The 23,673-nt window shown below is 40.8% G+C and overlaps 1 protein-coding gene across 1 annotated transcript; it reads left to right on the top strand.

Moving 5' to 3' along the window:
• Positions 1–1,547: 1,547 nt before the first annotated feature.
• LOC117596552 (E3 ubiquitin/ISG15 ligase TRIM25-like) lies at positions 1,548–22,457 on the top strand. Its single transcript, XM_053231620.1, has 12 exons — positions 1,548–2,230; positions 2,979–3,074; positions 3,245–3,478; positions 4,086–4,260; positions 4,492–4,551; positions 9,741–10,288; positions 13,835–14,470; positions 15,888–15,983; positions 16,114–16,347; positions 16,958–17,129; positions 20,553–20,612; positions 20,826–22,457. Exons 1-12 carry the CDS (start codon positions 1,631–1,633, stop codon positions 21,401–21,403), a joined length of 3,489 nt encoding a protein of 1,162 aa, XP_053087595.1. The 5' UTR covers positions 1,548–1,630; the 3' UTR covers positions 21,404–22,457.
• The last annotated feature ends 1,216 nt before the right edge of the window (positions 22,458–23,673 follow it).

The raw sequence follows: 23,673 nt of genomic DNA, 5'->3' as shown, positions 1-23,673 counted from the left end.
ATATAGAAGGATTGGAGGTTGAGGTGGAATGGAGACAATGAGAAGTATGAGGTAATGGGAAAATGTTTGCGTGATCCACAGGAAAATGTGCAGAAACTCATCCTGTCACATTAATCACCTTAATAATTAATACCATTACATCACATTATATTACTTATAGCCATGGAGGTTAGTTACACCCTCCTCACTTAAAGCTCCACCCATTACACTTTAAAGCTCCACCCAGTGTCTCTGTCACACTATAATCACAGAAGCTCAAAGTTCATTCACAGAAAACAAAACTGATCTCTGAGTGCTGCTCTCTCTCTCTCTCTCTCTCTCTCTCTCTCTCTCTGTGAGTTCAGGAAAATGGCTGAAGAATGGCAGTATTTTAAAATGAAAATAAAACACAAACAGTTGAGCATTACTTCAGTTAAGATAAGGCCATGTCTGAGCAACGAAACAAGCTCAAACCAGTACTTATACAGACCGTCCTAAACAACAGACAGATGCACTGAGGAGACTGAAGATGATAATATTTGAATAGTAAGAATAGCATAAACATATTTACTCAAGATGTCTGATGTCTTCTTCTTTCTTTAACAGTTAAAGGGGACCCTGGATGGAAAATCTTTATGAAACCCTGCTTTAGAAATCCAAAAATGCTCATATAGCACAAGGGTGAATTTTGTTCAGAAAGACATTTTGAGTCAAATAACACCACATTACAATCATATATACCTTTTAAAACATTTTAATTTTCAGCATGTATTCTAAGATCTAAAATGTACGTTCACTTTTTAAAATCTAAAGCTGTTTCTAAACACTTTGTCTTGAAATTTCATTTTAAAACATTTAACAATATTAAAATAGGGTGGCCCCAAATGGTTTTTTTTTTTTTTTTGGAGACTTAAGTCACATTTACAACTGTATGAATTTTAGTGCATTAGAAAACAACATGTCAAAACAAGTGGCATTTACTTTAAAGAAAAAAAGCACAAGTGCACTTCTCAAGCAAAACATTCCACAAAAATGATTATTATGTTTAAAAATATTGGATGATATTATGTTAAAAAATGTTTAAAATAATAGATATACTGGTGATAATTAGATTTAAAAAAGTATTTGGACACTTAATATTATTCTGGTTGTTAGAGTTAATCCACAGTTAATATGATGAACTACACCATGTGGTTACTCTGCTAGAGGCATCTGTATGTAACTGAAGGTAACTGACTACATACATCTACTTTAAATTACCTTTACACCAGCTGGTTAAAAGTCATTGCAAAAATGACTAAGATGAAGGAATTAAGTTATGAGGAAAGAAGGCCACTTTATTCACCTGATCAGCAAAACTTTGAGAAAAAAGTTCAAAGAAGAAGGACTTGTGAAGGAAAACAGTCAAAGTACAGGCAGAATCAGAAAGACCACCAGCCGATTGGGCAGATAATTGTGAAGTGTAGCTACATGGGTTATATTTATGCACTGAAGGGAGATGAAATGGTTAACAAAGGAGGATTCATAACCTTTCTGCATTTGTGCTCCTCCTCTTCCTCTCTCAAACACTCAGAGAACCAGGAAGTAACTCCTCATTTCAGTGAAAACAAAACTGATCTCTTTCTCTTTCTCAGTGTGTGAGTTCAGGAAAATGGCTGAAGCCAGTATTTCAGCAGATCAATTTTCAGTGGACCAGTTCAGCTGTCCAGTCTGTCTGGATCTCCTGAAGGATCCGGTGACTATCCACTGTGGTCACAGTTTCTGTAAGGTGTGTATTAATGGCTGCTGGGATCAGGAGGATCAGAAGGGCGTCTACAGCTGTCCTCAGTGCAGAGACACTTTCACTCCAAGGCCTGTTCTACGCAGAAACAACATGTTGGCTGACGTGGTGGAGAAACTGAAGAAGACTGAACTCCAAGCTGCTTCTCCTGCTCACTGTTACGCTGGACCCGGAGATGTGGAGTGTGATTTCTGCACTGGGAGAAAACACAAAGCCGTCAAGACCTGTCTGATATGTTTGACTTCATTTTGTGAAAGTCACCTGAAACCTCATCTGGAAATTTCTGGTTTAAAGAAACACACATTAATTGAAGCTTCAGCAAAACTACAAGAGAAGATCTGCTCTGAACATAACAAGCTGATCAAGATCTACTGTCGTACTGATCAAACCTGGATTTGTTATTTGTGTACGATGGATAATCACAAAGGTCACGACACTGTCACAGCCGCAGCAGAAAGAGCTGAGAAACAGGTGAGAATGAGAAAACCTTCCAAAATTCAATCAATTTAATTATATTTTCCCATCCAGAAACAGGTGCTTTAGTCAGTTATATGATTTAAAACCTAAATTTCAATTTGTGTATCAGAAGGATTCTGTAAAAGCTTATTAAAATTGTATGTGTCCTCGTTAACACAGTGTTAAATTTATCCTCAGCGATAGTCGTAATCTGGTCAGACCATTTAGTGAACATTTCAGCCAACACTGAACTGTGACAGGGCGAGGCAGATGAACACCCACCTCCCATCCATGTCACATACACAAGAATTTGCAGTGGCCAGAGTTAATCCAAATCTAGCACTCATCCACTGGGCTAATCTTCCATCTGCTAGCTAACTGGACTCACAGCACAGAGAATCCTTTCAGAACAAAAAACCCATGACATGAAATCTACAGAACATTTACTGTTAAGCTCGTTTGTGACAATTTGTATTCTCAAAAGAACAATACAAATAAATTTGAATTAAACTGAATTCAGCAGCAGTTGTGTTGGTAATCAGTCTGGCCTTTTCCAACAGCCAAACAATAAATTTTTACTCTTTATTTTGCCACTCACCATAAGCAGCATGGAAGTTATTTCTAGCTAGTAACACTACAAAATTCAGTAACCATATAGAAATTCTACAACACTGTGCTGCCAGGTGATTAGGTATTGTGATGTGGGAACTAATAAAGATGAACGTACTTCATAAAGAGCTGAAAATAACTGATGTGTCCTCAGCGTAAGTTAAAGGAGGAGCAGAAGAAATCCCAGCAGAGAATAAAGGAGAAGCAGAAGAAGGTGCAGGAGCTGAAACAGGCTGTGAACACTATAAAGGTGAGCAGTGAGCAGAGACAGAGCTGCTCCTAGAAACACACACAACATGGACACAGAGTCATTTAGAGTCCCAGTAAGAGAGGGAATGATAGATGAGCTTTAAATCTTGTGTGTGTGTGTGTGTGTGTGTGTGTGTGTGTGTGTGTGTGTGTGTGTGTGTCTCCTAACAGCTGAGTGCACAGACAGCAGTGGAGGACAGTGAAAGGATCTTTACTGAGCTGATCAGCTCCATGGAGAAAAAGCACTCGGAGGTGACGGAGCTGATTAGAGCTCAGGAGAAGGCTGAACTGAGTCAAGCTGAACGACTCCTGGAGCAACTGGAGCAGGAGATTGCTGATCTTCAGAGGAGAGTCACTGAGCTGGAGCAGCTTTCACACACACACGATCACATCCAGTTCCTCCAGGTAACACTGACTGTCTGATTTACAGAGCCAGCTGTTCCTCACACACTCTCTAAAACACCTCTCATTAAAGCAAGAATAAATGTCCCTGTCTGACATCACAAGTGTGTCTGGTGTTATCCTGAGATCAGGTGACTTCACAGTTTATTACTGTTTGTTATTGTTTAGTGCTGTTTAGCTTCTCTTTAACTCGACTTCAGTTCTTAGTTAAGTTCAGTAATATTAGTTTGTTGATTTGGGATCGAGTAGCTATTACTTCATTTGTCTGATGTGTTTATCGTGACAGTTGAGCAATGAAGGATCACAGTAGCCACCAACACTGACTAATGTATCTACAGTTTTCCTAAATCTATGGCTACAACATCAAAAACTGATGGCATATAAGGAAGAGTCAAAATGGTTATATGATGTATTTGTGTAATGCATGCTGGGTAATGTAATGAACACTGATGGATGTAAACATGAACACTAAAAAAATCATGAATTCTGCTAAAGCACTGAAACTGACAGATGCATCACTGTACTACAAAATCCTTATTCTTTTATATAAATGTAACTGCAGGAATCTTTGTTTACACATGCTGTTTTAACTTTAATTTGCTTTCTGTAGCTCTCTGTAGCTTCTGGACGTCAGTCTCCCCCACTACATAGACCAGACTTTCACACATCCAGCATCACTGTCCATCAACATCTCTCATTTGATGGAGTGAGAAATTCTCTCTCAGATCTGAAAAAGAGACTCGAGGAATTCTGTGAGGAGGAATTCAACAAAATCCCTTCACATGGTAAGAGGAGCTGTTCCTGCTGGAGAAACACAATAATGGACGTCTTTACTTGCTCTGTGAAGTGTTATTTCTTAGCAATGCTCCTGCTTTCTTTTTGCAGACAGTTTACTCACCTTTTAACTAAAATACTGATTTAAAATGAATAAACTGACTGTATCACTTTAAACTGTTTCCATCCTTTACACAACCTGATGATGCTTTTTGTCTTCATTTCCATTTTTCTTTCCACAGCTGCGGCAGTTCAGATCATTGCACCACCAGAGCCACAGAGCAGAGAAGATTTTCTGAAATGTAGGTCTAAAACACACACACACACACACACACAAACATGTACACCCAACGTGCATGCACACACACACACACACACACACACACACACAGAGTGGTCACTTGTAGGACCTATTTCCAGTATTTATTATATGTGAGGTCCACCCTCACACACACCAGCTGTTTTCATTCCTTGTCGGGACCAAAAGCACTTTATGTAATTAGAAACAATATTGTTTCCATTGATGCTAATAGAATTATTAATCCAGAATGATGTTTACCTTCTAAACAACTTTTACTGGCCTACTGAATAGCAAATGTAACAGCAGGTCTGCATATAAAAGCAGAAACAGACATCATTTTAACTTACAAACACAATTCTTACCTTAGAAACAGGCATGTTAAACAGATTTTTTTTGTATTTTATTTCAATTCTAAGCAGATCCTGGTCAAGAGCTTCAGGTAATATTCACATCAAACATCAGAATGAAGAAAAAGTGTGAACTCTGTGACTTTAACCATGGCATGGTTGTTGGTGCCAGATGAACTGGTGTGAGTATTTCAGAAACTGCTAATCTCCTGAGATTTTCACACACAGCAGTCTCTAGAGTTTACACAGAATGGTGTGAAAAAAAAAAACATGGAGTTTTTCCTGATTCTGATGTTTGATGTGAACATTAACTGAAGCTCTTGACCTATATCTGCATGATTTTATACATTATGATGCTTCCAAATGATTGGCTGATTGGATAACTGCATGAATGAGCAGGTGTACAGGTGTTCCTATTAAGATGGACAGTGAGTGTAAAGAACCTCTAGCATACTAGTGATTACAGGTGTAAACTAATCGAGGGATTTAAAGAAAAAAAGTCTTTGTACCCCATGTTGAAAAGATGCATAGGGTGCAGGAAGCCCCAGGTTTCCATCCCGGGACTGGTCAGGTGACTCATGTGAATCGGTAAGCATCACTCTAACTGTGTCACTGCCCCACTACACTGATCTCACTGCATTAGATATGGCTGCTGTCAGACTCAGCTGTCTTTACTAAATGCAGAGAGAGCATGCAGGAAAGAGCAACAATATGTCATGTGGTGTTATTGAGGTCATTACTGTTCTCATGCACCGACATGAGGTAATGAAATTAGAAATGCTATAAGGCACAGTCTTACCTGTAGAGGGGTTTATGTGTTTAGCTTCAAACACACATGTTCTGTCAGTTGTATTGACTGCATGCTGTACTGCATCACCATCTTCTGCTACAGAGATAAAGAGCATTTATTTTCCTCTAATCAAACCTTCCTTTCATTAGATGTGGTTTTTGGTGTAATTTACATGCCATATTAAAGATATTTGAACTATATATTTTTACACATTGTGTGTGCCAGAACGCTACTGTCTACTACTATCATCGGCAATACGTGTTATGTTTAATAACATTTGCCTTAACAGCTGCATTAATTACAGCTTTAAAAAAAAACACTCTGAAAGGAATTGCCCTAAGTCTTCTTCTTCTTCTTTCGGCTTTTCCCTTCAGGGGTCGCCACAGTGAATCATCACTCTCCACCTATCCCTATCTTCTGCATCCTCAACACTTGCACCCACTAGCTTCATATCCTCATTTATTACCTCCATATACCTCCTCTTTGGCCTTCCTCTTTGCCTCCTGCCTGGCAGCGCCATGTCCAACATTCTCCTACCAGTATACTCACTCTCCCTCCTCTGAACATGTCCAAACCATCTTAATCTGGCCTCCCTAATTTGTCCCCCAAACGTCCAACATGAGCCGTCCCTCTGATGTACTCGTTCCTAATCCTGTCCAACCTTGTCACTCCCAAAGAGAACCTCAACATCTTCAGCTCTGCTACCTCCAGCTCTGACTCCTGTCTCTTCCTCAGCGACACTGTCTCTAAACCATACAGCATGGCTGGTTTCACCACTGTCTTGTACACCTTCCTATTGATTCTTGCTGATATTTTTCTATTCTATTTTTCTAACTTTCTCCACCCATTCCAACCTGCCTGCACTGCTTCTTTCCCACACTCTCCATTACTCTGGACTGTTGACCCCAAGTACTTAAACTCCTGTACCTTCTTCATCTCTTCACCCTGTAATCTTACTGTTCCACTTCCCTCCCTTTCATTCATACACATGTACTCAGTCTTACTATGACTGACTTTCATTCCTCTTCTCTCCAGCGCAAACCTCCACCTCTCCAGGTTTTCCTCCACCTGCTCCCTGCTCTGACTACAGATCACAATGTCACCCGCAAACGACATTGTGCAAGGAGACTCCTGTCTGACCTCCTCTGACAACTGGTCCCTCACCATAGCAAACAGGAAGGGGCTCAGAGCCGATCCCTGATGCAGTCCCACCTACACTTTGAACTCCTCTGTCTGGCCTACAACACACCTCACCACTGTCCTGCTCCTGTCATACATGTCCTGCACCACTCTGACATACTTCTCTGCTACTCCTGACTTCCTCATACAGTACCACAGCTCTTCTCTTGGCACCCTGTCATATGCTTTCTCCAAGTCTACAAACACACAGTGCAACTCCCTCTGACTATCCCTATTCTTCTCCATCAAAATTCTCAGAGCAAAAATTGCATCTGTTGTGCTCTTTCTGGGCATGAAGCCATACTGCTGCTCACGAATTTCCACTTCCTTAACCTAGCTTCCCCTACTCTTTCCCATAGCTTCATTGTATGACTCATCAACTTTATCCCCCTATAGTTGCTGCAACTCTGCACGTCACCCTTATTCTTAAAGATCGGCACTAATACACTACCTCTCCATTCGTCGGGCATCTTCTCACTCTCTAAAACCCTGTTAAACAAACTAGTTAAAAATTCCCCTGCTGCCTCTCCTAGACACTTCCAGACCTTAATAACTCTAACTTGCTGCACATCCTTCCCATCTCGATCCCTCTGCCTAGCTAACCTGTATAAGTCCTTCTGTCCTTCTCTAGTGTCTAACCTAGTGTACAACTCATCATATGCCTCCTGCTTGGCCTTAGACACCTCCCTCTTCACTCTGCACTGTAACTCCTTGTATTCCTGTCTATTCTCCTTAGTCCTGTCCATGTCCCACTTCTTTTTGGCTAACCTCTTCCTCTGGATACTATCCTGAACTCCCTCATTCCACCACCAAGTCTCCTTATCTTCTTTCCTCCTTCCAGATGACACACCCAGCACCTTTCTTCCTGTCACCCTGATCACTTCTTCTGTAGTTTCCCAGTCATCTGGCAGCACTACCTGACCACCCAGGGCCTGCCTCACCTTCTGTCTTAAGTTCTCACAACATTCCTCCTTTTTCAGCTTCCACCATTTGGTTTTCTTCTCTATCTTTGACCTCTTCTTCTTACAAAAAATCAAAGTCATCCTACACACCACCATCCTATCCTGTCTGGCTACACTCTCTCCCACTACCACTTTACAGTCACTAATCTCTTTCAGATTGCCTCTTCTACATAGGATGTAGTCTACCTGTGTGCTCCTACCTCCACTCTTGTAAGTCACTCTATGCTCCTCCCTCTTCTGAAAATAAGTGTTAACCACAGCCATGTCCATCCTCTTAGCAAAGTCTACTACCATCTGTCCTTCAAGGTTCCTTTCCTTAACTCCAAACGTGCCCCTCACCTCCTCATCACCTGTGTTCCCCTCACCAACATGTGCATTAAAATCTGCTCCTATCACCACTTTTTCACCCGTGGGAATACTGTCTATCACCTCATCTAATTCACTCCAGAATCTCTCTTTCTCCTCTAACTCACAACCTACTTGTGGGGCATAACCACTAATAACATTCAACATCACCCCTTCAATCTCTAACTTCAGACTCATCACCCTGTCTGACACTCTCTTCACCTCCAGAACATTCCTCCCAAACTCCTCCTTCAAGACCACACCTACCCTATTTCTCTTACTATCCACACCATAATAAAACAGCTTGAATCCTGCTCCTATACTACGAGCCTTGCTACCCTTCCACCTGGTCTCCTGTACACACAGTATATCCACCTTCCTTCTCTCCATCATATCAGCTAGCTCTCTACCTTTCCCTGTCATAGTACCAACATCCAGAGTTCCTATTTTCAGTCCTACACTCTTACCTTTCCTCGTCTCTCTCTGTCTACGCACTCTCCTCCCTCCTCTACTTCTTCGAGCAACAGTAGCCCAATTTCCACCCCTGTAGGTCAATGGCGCCGATGGCGGTCGTTGTTAACCCGGGCCTCGACCGATCCGGTATGAAATTCAGAATACTGACGATTCGCATGATTAAATTTGGCAATGTTTTACGCCAAATGCCCTTCCTGACGCAACCCTCTCTATTTATCCTGGCTTGGGACCGGCACAGAAGTCACTGGACTGTGACCCCCATGGCTAGATTACTTGCCCTAAATAATAATAATAATAATAATAAATGAAACAGTACTTTTCAGACATGATGGTCATGGTGTAAGGTGTGTCTAGCTGAGTGTTAGGATTACTAGGAGAACACTTTGATAATCTGACTGTGCATTTCCTCTCCTTAGGAGGACAGTATTAGTGCACCACAGTTATCCAGTGAGCGGCTACACTAACTTCTCAAACTTTCTGCACACGTTTCCATAATATCATTTCTTTTTAATTCTTATTTTTGTAACCAGAAACCAATAAAAGAGCTGCAGAAAATAGCACACTTACCTTGTATGTCGCGTTCATCTTCTGTTAAACTCGCATTGGCTCTAATGTAAATTAGTAATGGCGGAGGTGACCTCCTCATGGGAAATGTAGTCCATTATCACTTCCGGGTACGCTTCTTTGTATTGATAAAAGGACGGCGAAAAACTACAACTCTCCGGTTAAATATTAAAAAGTAAATTAATGTATTGGCTATACGCTTAGCGCTTACACTTTTAATAAAACATGCCATGTTCAGTTTGTTTTTCTCTTTGTTTTTCTCTTTTATTTCAGACACTCACAGACACACACACAATATTCTTTTTTATAGGCAGCATAGAAAATACTGAATATAGATATATGTGAGGAGAGAAAAAAATCACAGGATGAGATTGTGCTTGGATTAAATTTTTTTCTGTCCTCCTCTCTCTCTAAATCTGAGCCATTGCTGCCTTGGATATCAGTACACACAGACTGCTGTCTCACTCTTCACATAAATATTAAACACAGCATGTTCACATTTTTCAGTTTGTTTTCTCTTTTATTTTAGATTTCTGTTATCTGACTCTGGATCCCAACACGGCACATCGTAACCTCATTCCGTCTGAGAAGAACAGAGCGGTGAGACGCAGTGAGAGAGAGCAGCAGTACTCTGATCATCCAGAGAGATTTGATTACTGGTATCAGGTGTTGTGTAAGGAGAGTGTGTGTGGACGCTGTTACTGGGAGGTGGAGTGGAGCGGTGATGGTGTGTCCGTATCAGTCTCATATAAAGACATCAGCAGGAAAGGACGGGGTAATGAGTGTGTGTTTGGACTCAACAATCAGTCCTGGAGTCTGCAGTATTCTTCTTCTTCTTCTCCTCTCTGTTTCTATCACAACAACATTAAGACTAAACTCAGAGTTCCATCATCCCCCAGAATAGGAGTGTATGTGGATCACAGTGCAGGAACTCTGTCCTTCTACAGCGTCTCTGACACGATGAAGCTCCTCCACAGAGTCCACACCACATTCACTCAGCCTCTATATGCTGGGTTTGGGTTCTACTGGAGGTTTGGGTTCTCCTTGTTTTCTACTGTGAGATTGTGTGATCCAAAATAAAGTGTGTAGTGTTTTATGTAAAATTAAAAAATTAAAAAGGAAATGTTAAAAATGAACTGTCAGTCCAGAAACTAGTAAAATTTCAGGAGAAAAGGATGGAGGAGTGAGAAGTGCAGCGCGCGAGCTGTGTGCGCGTCTGCGCGAGTTGTGCTGAAATCGGTGACGCAGAGAAATCTGTGACTAGAGGTCACTGTTCAGTAAATGTTCAAGATTGCAGCTTCTGTCTTTTCTGTTTGTGTTTTATGATTGTGATTGTTAATTAAACGATGTGTACTCCACCCACATGCTCCTGTGTGTTTATTGGGACTGATGATTTTAATTCTGTTTTGTGTCTTTCACCATTGTGGTTGTTATTTATGTATAAAATATATTATTAAAATTATATTAACTATTATTATTGTTGATCTTAGTAATACTATTTAAATATTAAATAATAGTTTATATATGATATATATATATGATCTGTATTCATACTACCACTGCTGCTAATAATAATAATAATAATAATAATAATAATAATAATAGAAGAAATAAGAATTATGCCTAAATAAATATCATTTTCTAATCCAGATACTGATCCATGTGTTGGGTTTATTGTTCACGAGTTTCTCCAGGGCCCTGAGTTTTCACACATCAGGTTCCTTATAAACCATAAAGAAATATTCTAATTATGTGTAAAACATGTATTCTCTTAAAACAGTATTTTGTCTTTGTTTCCAACAACAACATCAATAATAATAATAATAAAAACTGCAAGCAGCATTTTCGGGGGCCAAGCACCCAGAGTCTCTCATTCTTTTTCATTTCTCTATATTCTATCTTTTCAGCTTTAAATATTTCCCAAATTTAATAAACTATTTGATCTTTTCTAAAATATGTTTTAAGCACCACTCACTTTTTATTCAGACAGTGTAAATTCTAGTTATTAGTGGCGCTTGTTCTAGCTTGTTTCTTTCATTCTCTTGTTTTCAAGGGTTTTTGGAAATGCACCTGAAAGACAAAAATAACAAATGTAAAATACCGGGACAATAAAGAAAATAAAAATATAATTCAATTTCAATTTATTTATAAAGCACATTTAAAACAACTTTCATTGACCAAAGTGCTGTACATAAATCATAAACCTAATTACAGCATTAAAAAAAAAAATATATATATATACATATATATATATATATATATATATATATATATATATATATATATATATAAAAAAAAAACAGCATTTAAAAAATATATAAAAAATCATGTGATTTTTTTTTTGGTTCAAATAAGCAACATCTCAAATTGATTAGAAAAATTTTCCAGTTTGTCACAGTTTGCATTTATTCCAAGTCTTCTGAAGTCATATAATAGCTCTGTGTGAGAAACAGAATGAATTTTAACTTGTTATTCACTGATACAAATTTATTATTTTTTTTAAATAAAACTTTTATGGTACTTTTGCATCCTTTTGAAGCTTCAAAGCTCCCTGAAATGACATGGGAAGGAGGCGGCACAAATCTTCAGGATCACACAGTTTGGGTTCCACAGAAGAAAGTAAGTCATACAGGTCTATTCCAACATGAATGAAGTGCATATTTTTCATATTAAACAGAACTTAGAGAATTATTGGCAGGTTTTTGTGAAAAAAAGACTAACAATAATGAGGTCTGAGATTAAAAACACACTAAAAGTTACTACAGTGTAAAATATTTTCATCTATTTATCAACATTAACTTACAACTGTCAAAGGCGACTTCTCTTTTTAGAGTACATATTGTCAGCTGCTCAGTGTCTGTCACGCTAATGTCTTATAGGCTGTTGGGCTCATTAATATTAATCAGGTCGCTGCTTCGCCCGAACTCATTTGCTGAATTCAAACTGCAGACGGTGAGCGCTAGCCAATGGGATTGCCGCTTGCGCATCACTTCCGCCCACTGCCGAAGCAACGAGCACGCAGAGGCTTCTGCTTGGTCTTAAAGCCTTCGTTTTACAGGAACGGCTACATTTTTCCCCCTCGCGCTGCGATTAATCAAAATAAACTGAGTTTTGTGGCTCATTTCCACTCGAAATGACCTGACTCTCTTAGCGTTTAGAAAATAATTAACTTATAAAATTATAAATGTTAAGTTTGTCGTGTTCAAGTTGCCCATTTAAATAATTAAAACGGTTGTAATATTTACCTCAGAGTTAGCTGCAGCTTTAGCTCACGCGCGCAAACAGGACGATAAATTACACAACACTGAAGCAGGAACGTTATAAAAGCTTCAAAATATAAAACATTACAACTCTAAAATGATATTTAACATTACACATGGAAACCACTATATTAAAGTGACGAACAAAATATACATTTTTGCTTTCCTTTACCTCAGCGTGAAGTGGCAGTTGGCCGTTACGATCCAAATGATGCGCATGCGCAGAACTGCGATTTCTCCAGCTAAGTTTCTACAGAGAATAAACGTTATGATTTCGACCAAACAGTGAATGTTGATCCAACATTGAAAATTAACTGATGACTGATACTGACCTATACAACTACAAATAGACGTGGAATCGAGGTCTCTTTGCTATCTGGGTCATTCTTCATTTGTGGTGGCAAGTGGTGTCCCTCTACTTTACAACAGTTGAAATAAACTTTAAATACCAATAAATCATAAAATGTTTACATGTTTGTATTCTGTAGGGTTAACACAATTTGTGCAGTGTTAATAGTTACATTTTTGTTTTAAAATACATATTTAATTGAGTTTGAGAGATTGCATTTGTAACAAAATATGCATGTTCCCGCCATGCCTCAGAGAGGTATCATGGAATGTAATTGCAAACAGTATATACAGATGGTTGTGCAGAAATGTGTTCACATATCACACAGAGATGACCTGTTGTACAGTGTTAAAAATTAACGCCATCATGTGCCGCTATAAACTGATAAAAAGCCTGTATGATGGGTGTTGGCTGGTTAAATATTTTTTTATAGATACTGCTGGTGGCATGACCAAGTCCCAAAGGTCACCACAAAAACCATCAATGCAGGAGTCAATTGGAGCAATGCGCATCACCCCATAAAACAGGCCATTGGCTTCCTTAGAGCCGGGGAAAAAACAGTTACCTCTGCAAGAACATGCAGCATGAGAAGAGAGACAGAGAAGAGGACAAGAACCAAAGACAAAAGCTAGACAACAAGTGCTGTGCAAGACATGACTCTTATACTAGTGCTCATTAAACACAAAATGGAAAACAGGTGCAAGCAGTCACGTGACATGATCCATGAGGTGCCGTCCCTGATGGGAATCGTATTCATGCACGGGCTTCGGTGTAACCATGACACTATCTTTATTTGATCCATTAGAAAACACAAAACTCCTGATGTCACATTAACAACTTTAATAATTACTCACATTATATTACACTATACCATTACAGTCATGGAGGTTAGCTACACCCTCTTTATTTAAAGCTCCACCCGCTCTCTCTGTCACAGTATAGAAACAGAAGCTCAAAGTTCATTCAAAGTAAAAAAAACAAAACCTCTCTCTCTCTCTGTGTGTCTCTCTCCAATTGACTCCTGCATTGTGTGTGTGTGTGTTTGAGTTCAGGAAAATGGCCGAGGCCAGTATTTCGGTAGATCAGGACCAGTTCAGCTGTCCAGTCTGTCTGGATGTCCTGAAGGATCCGGTGACGGTCCACTGTGGTCACAGTTTCTGTAAGGTGTGTATTAATGGCTGCTGGGATCAGGAGGATCGGAAGGGCATTTACAGCTGTCCTCAGTGCAGAGACACTTTCAATCTAAGGCCTGTTCTACACAGAAACAACATGCTGGCTGAAGTGGTGGAGAAAGTGAAGAAGAAGACTGAACTCCAAGCTGCTTCTCCTGCTCAGTGTTATGCTGGACCTGGAGATGTGGAGTGTGATTTCTGCACCGGGAGAAAACGCAAAGCCGTCAAGTCCTGTCTGATGTGTCTGGCTTCTTACTGTGAAATTCATCTTAACCCACATCTAGAACGTCCTGCTTTGAAAAAACATACATTAATTGAAGCTTTAGCAAAACTACAAGAGAAGATCTGCTCTCAACATAACAAGCTGATTGAGATCTACTGTCGTACTGATCAAACCTGGATCTGTTATTTGTGTACGATGGATAATCACAAAGGTCACGACACCGTCACAGCCACAGCAGAAAGAGCTGAGAAACAGGTGAGAACTAGGAATCTTTCCAAAATTAAATCATTTTAATTATATTTTCCCATCTAGAAACAGGTGCTAAACCATAATTTCAATTTGTGTATCAGTCAGAAGGATTCTATAAAAGCTTACTAAAATTGTATGTGTTCTGGTTAACAGAGTGTTAATTTTATCCTCAGTGATAATCGTTATGCGGGCAGATCGGTTAGTGAACATTTCAGCAAACACCAAACTGTGACAGGACGAGGCAGGTGAACACAAACACAGAAAAGAGAGAGAGAGAGAGAGAGAATTGAGGTAAAACAAACATAAACAAAGCTGTTACTATATGCTCCACTCTTCTGGGAAGGCTTTCCACTAGATTCTGGAGCGTAGCTATGGGGATTTGTGTTCATTCAGCTACAAGAGCATTAGTGAGGTCAGGCATTGATGTTGGAATTTTGAGGAGGCCTAGGGTGCAGTCAGTGTTCCAGTTCATCCAAAAGGTATTCACTGGGGTTGAGGTTAAGGCTCTGTGCAGGACACTCGAGTTCTTTCACTCCAACCTTAACACACCATGTCTTCATGGAGATCGCTTTGTGTACAGGTGCACTGTCATGCTGGAACAGGTTTGGATCTCTTAGTTCCTGTGAAGGGAAATTGTAATGTTACAGCATAGTGTAGCAAAAAAAAAAAAAAAGCCATCTAAGAAAACTTTTTAAAAAATAAAGCAAAAAAGAAAAAAAAGGATGAGATTTGTGAGTTACTTCATATAATGATATAATATATAATGATATAATGACTGTGCATTTAAACAGACATAAACTAGTACTTAGGAGCAGATCAGAATTTGAACTTGAACTGCTCTGGACTTGAGAATCTCTCTGCCAGGCATCCAAGACAGCACACCTTCATCCAGCCTTTTTACAACTTACAGTTCATTTTTTTTTTTTTTAACTCTTCTGCGCCATGGGATGGGAGATCCATGTCACATACACAAAGCCCTGCCTCCAAGGACTACAGTGGCCAGAGTTCATCCACATCCAGCATTCATTCACTGGGCTAATCTTCCATCTGCTAGCTACCTGGACTCAGTGCACAGAGAATCCTATCATAACAAAAAACCTATGACATGAAATCTACAGAACATTTACAGTTAAAACATAACAGTGTCTTTCGTTTTTATGGACTTCATTAATATCACTGAGAGTTAAGCTAATTTGTGAAAATTTGTATTTGAATTTACACCAGCCAAAAACTTTTTACTCTTTATTTTGCCACTCACTATAAGCAGCATGGAATTTATTTCTAGCTAGTAATACTACAAAATGCAGAAGCCATATAGAAATTCTACAACACTGTGCTGCCAGGTGATTAGGTATTGTGATGTAGGAATTAATGAAGATGAATGTACTTCATTAAGAGCTGAAAATAATTGATGTGTCCTCAGAGTGAGTTAAAGGAGGAGCAGATAAAATCCCAGCAGAAAATCCAGGAGAAGCAGAAGAAGGTGCAGGATCTGAAACAGGCTGTGAACACTATAAAGGTGGGCAGTGAGCAGAGACAGAGCTACTCCTAGAAACACACACAACATGGACAATGAGTCTTTTAGAGTCCCAGTAAGAGAGGGAATGATAGAGGAGCTTTAAATCTTGTGTCCCTGTGTCTCCTAACAGCTCAGTGCACAGACAGCAGTGGAGGACAGTGAGAGGATCTTTACTGAGCTGATCAGCTCCATGGAGAAAAAGCGCTCGGAGGTGATGGAGCTGATCAGAGCTCAGGAGAAGGCTGAACTGAATCGAGCTGAACGACTCCTGGAGCAACTGGAGCAGGAGATTGCTGATCTTCAGAGGAGAGTCACTGAGCTGGAGCAGCTTTCACACACACACGATCACATCCATTTCCTCCAGGTAACACTCACTGTCTGATCTACAGAGCCAGCTGTTCCTCACACACTCTCTAAAGCACCTCTCATTAAAGCAATAAATATCCTTGTCTGACATCACAAGTGTGTCTAGTGTTATCCTGAGATTAGGTGACTTCACAATTTATTACTGTTTGTTATTGTTTAGTGCTGTTTAGCTTCTCTTTAACTCGACTTCAGTTCTTAGTTAAGTTCAGTAATATTAGTTTGTGGATTGTCAGTAGCTATTACTTCATTTGTCTGGTGTGTTTATCGTGACTGTTCAGCAATGAAGGATCACAGTAGCCACCAACACTGACTAATATATCTATTGTTTTCCTATATCTATGGCTATGACATTAAAAATTAAAAATTGGTGGCTCACAAGTCAGATTCATTATTTTTATATGATGTATCTGTGTAATGCATGCTAGGTAACGTAGTGACAGAACACTGATATAAATATGACCACTTTAAAAAAAATCATCAACTCTGCTAAAGCACTGAAACTGACAAATGCAACACTGCACTACAAAATCCTTATTCTTTTATATAAATGTAACTGCAGGAAAACTTTGTTTACTCAATTTGTTTTACATTTAAATTGCTTTCTGTAGGCTTTAGCTTCTGGACGTCAGTCTCCCCAACTACACAGACCAGATTTTCACACATCCAACATCACTGTCCATCAACATCTCTCATTTGATGGAGTGAGGAATTCTCTCTCAGATTTGAAGAAGAGACTCGAGGAATTCTGTGAGGAGGAATTCAACAAAATTCCTCCACATGGTAAGAGGAGCTGTTCCTGCTGGAGTAACACAATGATGGACGTCTTTACTCGCTCTGTGAAGTGTTATTTCTTAGCAATGCTCCTGCTTTCTTTTTGCAGACAGTTTACTCACCTGAAACTTTTAACTAAAATAGTGATTTAAAATGAATAAACTGACTGTAACACTTCTGCGTTGGGTCAGGAATGGGGAGGCGGGAGGCATGCTGAGGACAACTCAAAAGGGCTTTTCATTCTCTCTATTTTTACCTTCGGTTTTCAGCGGACTTATTCAAAGACACACACTCACACACATGGCTTTGTGCTGGTTCTCTCTCTCTCTCTCTCTCTCTCTCTCTCTTCCTCTCTCCCTGGCTTATTATGGGAGGAACTGAAAGCAAAAACAGACACATTATTAAACTCGGGCTAATCCAACACAGGTGAGAATCATTACACGTTACCTGCCGGTTCAACACGCCTTCTCTCCATCCACAGCTCACGCTCAACCACGCCTCCGCTGCCACATACCCCCACCACCCGACTCAGGCCAGGGAGCTGTCCGGCCTGCAGCTGACTCCCCCACTTGGTGGAAGAGGTAATCCACCATCACCATCTGCACCCTCGGCCTGTGGATCACCTCAAACTTGAATGTCTGAAGTAGAAGATACCAATGACTGATCCACGCGTTGGCATCCTTCATGCAGGGCGGGACGTGATTGGAACAGAGGGTGAAAGGGCACCCCAGCAGGTAGTACCGGAGGGTAAGGACCACCCACTTGATGGCCAGATATGCCTTCTCTATGGTGCTGTACTTGGTCTCCCTCACCGGGAGTTTCCAGCTGATGTACAGCACGGGGCACTTCTCTCCCTCCACCACCTGGGACAAAACGGCCCCCAGCCCTCTGTCTGATGCGTCAGTCTCCTGAACAAAAGGGAGAGAAAAGTCAGGTGAATGCAACAGTGGGCCCCCACACAAAACCGCTTTTACCTGGCAGAAAGCCCGCTCACACTGCTCTGTCAGCTGGACTGGATCTGGTGCCCCCTTTTAAGTGAGGTCAGTCAGCAGGCTGGTGATGTCTGAAAAATTAGGTACAAACCTTCTATAATAGCCAATAGCCCTAAGAACTGCCTCACCTTTTTTTTGTTCTTGGGTCTCGGGCAGGCCACAATCGCTACTGTCATAAATTTGCGGACGCACCTGCCCATGACCCAAATAGAAGCCCAGATACCTTACTTCCACCTGCCCATTTCTTTGTGCACATTTCTTTGGATTTGCCATGAGTCCTGCCCATTTCAAGGATCTCAGGACAGCCCTCAGATGTTGTACATCTCGCAGATGCATTGTGCGGGTGGAGGATTCTGTCCATGAAACATCGCTCAGGCGCCAAACAACCCAAAGGGAAGTGGACTGGTGTAAACCAAACGGAGTGGAAAAGGACATTTTTTCATGAGATATTGGAGTCAAGGTAATCTGCCAATATCCCTTAGTTAAATCCAGTGTCGATTAAAAGTGAGCCACGCCAAACCGATTGAGCAGCTGATCAATGCAAGGCATCCAATATGCGTCAAATATAGACAGCGCTTTGACTTTTATAAAGTCCACACAAAAACAGACTGACCCTTTGGCTTTGGGCACCAAAACCACGATGCTGCTCCAGTCCCTGTGGGACTCCTCAATTACCCCCATGTTGAGCATAACCGGTACGGGCAGCTGCATACAATCACACCTGGAAAAGTCTCAGTGTAGTGTTCTACGAGGTCAGTGTGACCGGATAGAGGTGAAAACACACTGGAAAATTCCTCCTGCAACCTGGCAATCTGTGCTCTCTGAGACAATGAAAGGTGGTCTCCACAGGGACCGGGGTGAATTGGGGGATCGCTCATACTGCAAATAACAGGGGCTCAAGCCACTTATCCCAATTCCATGCATCATCAAGAAGAACGTCCGAATCATAGTTTTGAGCTTATGATTAAACCGTTCAACCAGCCCATTCGTCTGTGGATGGTAAACACTGATGAGAATTCCCAAAATTCGTAAAGCTTGCGTGTCCGTGACATAAACGTAGTGCCCTGGTCAGTCAGGATCTTTTTCAGGATCCAGACTCGGGAGATATAACAGAAGAGCGCCTCCACAACACTACATGCTGATATGTCGCGAAGAGGTACTGCTTCCGGATATCGCGTTGCATAATCCACCAGGACTAACACAATGTGATAACCTAGCATGCACCTTTCTAATGGCTTTACGAGGTCCATCCCAATTCTTTTGAAGGGGACCTCAATTAATGGCAATGGGTGCACCTGCAAACATCTCCGTGAATGCCCGTCCAATAAAAACAGCCATGAAACGGTTCAGTGTTTTATTCTGCCTCTCCACCCAATGCTGGGCACATCCCACACCGTGCCTCGCTACTGCAGGACCCATCCACATATATTTCTCTCACTAATTTCTGAAAACCTAGCCAATTTGTCCCCAGAATTATTGGACGGGTGAGGCTAGGACTAACCGCAGCCTCCACTCTATGCTTTTGCTGCCAGAATTGAATAATGACTGGCACCAGCGGATATTTGTGAATATCCTCATCCACACACCTCACCTTCACCACTCATTCATTTTCCAAAGTCCCGGATTGAATCAGGCCTTGATGGATGGTGGTCTGGCTACACCCTGTGTCCACCAAGGCCTGATGTGTACTCCCTTGCATACTCACTGACACATGGTATATTCCTGCTTGATAAGGGGAGGCTTGCTGTGTGTTAGGAATCCTGATCAGTATTCCCGCTTCCCTCAGGGAGCAGTGATCCTGGAATTGGCCCCCATTTCTGCGGTGCAGGGACAGGGGGAGGGTGGGGAGAAAAGCGGGGGAATGAGAAAGGGAGAGGTAAGGGAGGGAGAAGAGGAGGGCTCCCTTCGGATATGCGGTAGTCCCCTGCAGTAGTCGGGCGACTACTCCGGCACCAATAGGTCGACCACTTCCTCGGCGCCGTGCTCCTCTGCCAGCAGCCATCTTCGGATCTCGATCTTCCTCAGTTCCCATGTTTCAGCACCAGTGTAACCCTTTGGGGTTTGGTCAGGAATGAGGAGGGGGGAGGCAGGCTGAGGACAACTCAAAAGGGCTTTTAATTCTCTCTATTTTACCTTTTGCTTTTCAGCGGACTCATTCAAAGACACACACTCACACACACAGAGTTCTTTGCTGGTCCTCTCTCTCTCGCTCTCTCTCTGGCTTTTTACCAGAGGCACTGAAAGCACAAACAGACACACATAAGTAAAGTCGGGCTAATAATTAAGTGTTACCTCCCGGTTTGACTTGCATCCTCTCCCTCCAAAGCTGACGCTCGACCAAGCCCCTGCTGCCACACTGACTATATCGCTTTAAACTGTTTCCATCTTTTACACAACCTGATGATGTTTTTTGTCTTCATTTCCAATTGTCTTTCCTTAGCTGCAGCAGTTCAGATCATTTCACCACAAGAGCCAGAGAGCAGAGAAGATTTTCTGAAACGTACGTCTAAAACACACACACACACACACACACACACAGTTTTTTCTTTAGTTTCATATTTAGAAATATGATTTTGTCTGTTCTCCTCCTCTCTCTCTCCCTTGGATATCTCCTTGGACATCAGTACACACACACACATACAGAGCTGTCTTACTCTGTTAAGTAAACCCAACATGTTCACATTTTTCAGTTTGTTTTTCTCTTTTATTTTAGATTTCTCTTATCTGACTCTGAATCCCAACACAGCACATCGTAAACTCATTCTGTCTGAGAAGAACAGAGTGGTCACAGAAAGTGAGACGGAGCTGCGGTACTCTGATCATCCAGAGAGATTTGACTTCTACACTCAGGTGTTGTGTAAGGAGAGTGTGTGTGGATGCTGTTACTGGGAGGTGGAGCGGAGTGGTGCTGGTGGCGTGTTCATATCAGTCTCATATAAAGGGATCAGCAGGAAAGGAGAGGGTGATGAGTGTGTGTTTGGATACAATGATCAGTCCTGGGGTCTGTGGTGTTCTTCTTCTTCTTCTCTCTCTTTCTGGCACAACAAAATTAAGACTGAGCTCAGAGTTCCAGCATCCTCCAGAATAGGAGTATATGTGGATCACAGCGCAGGTACTCTGTCCTTCTACAGCGTCTCTGACACGATGAAGCTCCTCCACAGAGTCCACACCACATTCACTCAGCCTCTATACGCTGGGTTTAGGCTCTACTGTCTGCGTAGTGATCTTTCAGTGAGGTTGTGTGATCCAAAATCAGGTGTGTACATTCGAGCACAAAAAATGGCTCATTAATTTTATTTTAGAGTTCACAGGTGCTCATCCTTACCACTCACGCTCCTGACTCCACCCTCCATTCACAAACCGGCGCTTAATCATGCCCTCACCTCCACAATATAATTTTTTTTCCTTCATCCTGATGTTTGATTTGAACATTAACTAAAGCTCTCTACCTGTATCTGCATGATTTAATGCATTGCACTACTGCAACATCAGTGGATAATTGCATGAATGTGCAGATATACAGATGTTCCTAATAAAGTGGACAGTGATTGCATATTTTTAGCCTACTTAATCTATGGGAGGAAAAAAAACTACTATAGTGTCTTGAATATGATCTTTCAGAAAATCAACTAAACCTACAATTGACTTGTCTCAATACCATTCTTCAGTTTATATAAAGTAAACATACATAGTTGCAATATATTATGTTTAAGTGTCTTTTGGCTGTTTCCTGTGTTTATTTTTTTTTTCTTTTTGACATCAGTCTCCTTTTTGTGGGTCGTGATGATATATTTGTCTCTGCTAACTGTATCTGTCTGTTGTCTGACTCCAGATTTGGATTCTGAACATGACTCAGAGGTGTTATAAGAATCCATTCACAGGAGATTTACAGTTTTTCTCTACTGCTAAGACACAGCATTTCCTGATACCATGCGCCATTTTCTCAAAACTATAAACACAAAGCCAAAACAGCACACACAATATGGACAACCTTCAAACTTCCATGGCAAAACCAAATACACATTAAATCCTACACAGTAAATCCTCATAGTACTGTAAAACACATGACTGCAATGCTGTAGAATTAGACCATAATATAGCCTATAATACAGTGCATAGTAATGAAATCATTGTACTCGTGTATATTGGACTTGTGTACTTATTGCTTATACTCTAAGTGTTGGTCTTTGACCATTGGTGAGTTCTGTTCAAAATGAACAGAGTACACTTGTTTCATTCTTACCCTGTTCTGCTGAAGTACATGGTAAATGGGGTCAAAGCTTATTTGACTGATTCCTTGAAATAAACCCTGATTTTCCATTATTCTCGTTTGAATTTCTCGCAAGTGAATGATATTGTTGGCTATCACCACGTTCACAAGTGTGGTTCCCCGTTCGGCTGACAACAGCAACAAACATGGTCTGCCTCCACTTGGTTCTTGTCTCTCAGTTCTGTAAAACAGCATGAGTATTGTTTGGATACAGGCACCCCTATTTGCTGGGTTTGTGATACAGTAAGCACTGCATTACACTATACACTATAGCAATGCATATTCTTACATTTATCCGCTCTACACAGTACTATCCAATATCACAGGTCCAAGCAACAGAAACAACAGTTAGGAGAAGGGAGGACAACACTACAAATTTGCACTATGTAGTGTAGCAAATGCTATAGTGGTAAACTACCAATTTTCTAGCCTACAGCGGATAACCTAGCAGGGTTAAGGGTTTTGTGTGTAGAGTTTTGTGAAATGATTCTTTCCACTGGACACAGAAGAAATTGTTCAGATGTTTGGCTCATAGGCTCAAGAAGTCCCACATGGTTTCACTCCCTCCAGCTAGCCTACATTCTGACTGGAGCTCCATCATCACACCTGAAGAGAACACTACAATTATTCACATAGAAAATGAACAACAATTATATAGAGATGTAGACTCTGTGGCTCTGAACCCACATATATTTTTAAATGGAAATATTAGGATTAATAATTGCCTTTTCTTACACATTGACATTCTTTTCAGTTGAAAGAATTTACTCCACTTCTGCTACTAATTTTCTCCTCTTACTCACTCACTCACTCACTCATTCATTCTCATGTAGACCAGAACTCTGCTGGTGAAAATTCTGTTCACACAATTCTCACCAGTAAAACCAAACCCAAGTCATTTATATTTTAATTTGCAGTTTTATACAACTGTTCTGGTATATCTCAGAAAGCCTGACAGACTCTGTTCTAAATCAGGTTCATCAAATGCTGGTTTGTTTATGACATTTTCCAAGAATAAGGCACTAAAAAGACTGCTGAAGCAGCTGTACACCAAATATGCGGAACAGTTACCAATCAATGACTGGCAGCCACCTAGTTTTAATGGCATTAAAAGCAGCTAGAACATTATTTATTCAGTTCAGCATTTAAATAGTAATGAATACTTTTATTGGTATTATGAGTATGTTCTTTCACTGTTTTACTGTAGTGAAGCACTTTGACTTGCATTTTATATCTGAAATGAGTTATTCTAATGACTTTGTAAATAGACACAGACCTTATCTTAGATCAG

The sequence above is a fragment of the Pangasianodon hypophthalmus genome, chromosome 30, assembly GCF_027358585.1.
Source record: "Pangasianodon hypophthalmus isolate fPanHyp1 chromosome 30, fPanHyp1.pri, whole genome shotgun sequence".
NCBI classification, from domain to species: Eukaryota; Metazoa; Chordata; class Actinopteri; order Siluriformes; family Pangasiidae; genus Pangasianodon; species Pangasianodon hypophthalmus.
This window is presented reverse-complemented; position numbering and strand designations above follow the sequence as displayed.

Bases quoted from the DNA above. Each gene is read 5' to 3' on its own strand.
- LOC117596552 (XM_053231620.1), top strand. From the start codon at position 1,631: ATGGCTGAAGCCAGTATTTCAGCAGATCAATTTTCAGTGGACCAGTTC. The intron at 10,289-13,834 runs TAAAGTGTGTAG...GTCTCTCTCCAA, and splicing joins TGAGATTGTGTGATCCAAAA to TTGACTCCTGCATTGTGTGT. The intron at 20,613-20,825 runs GTACGTCTAAAA...CTTTTATTTTAG, and splicing joins CAGAGAAGATTTTCTGAAAC to ATTTCTCTTATCTGACTCTG.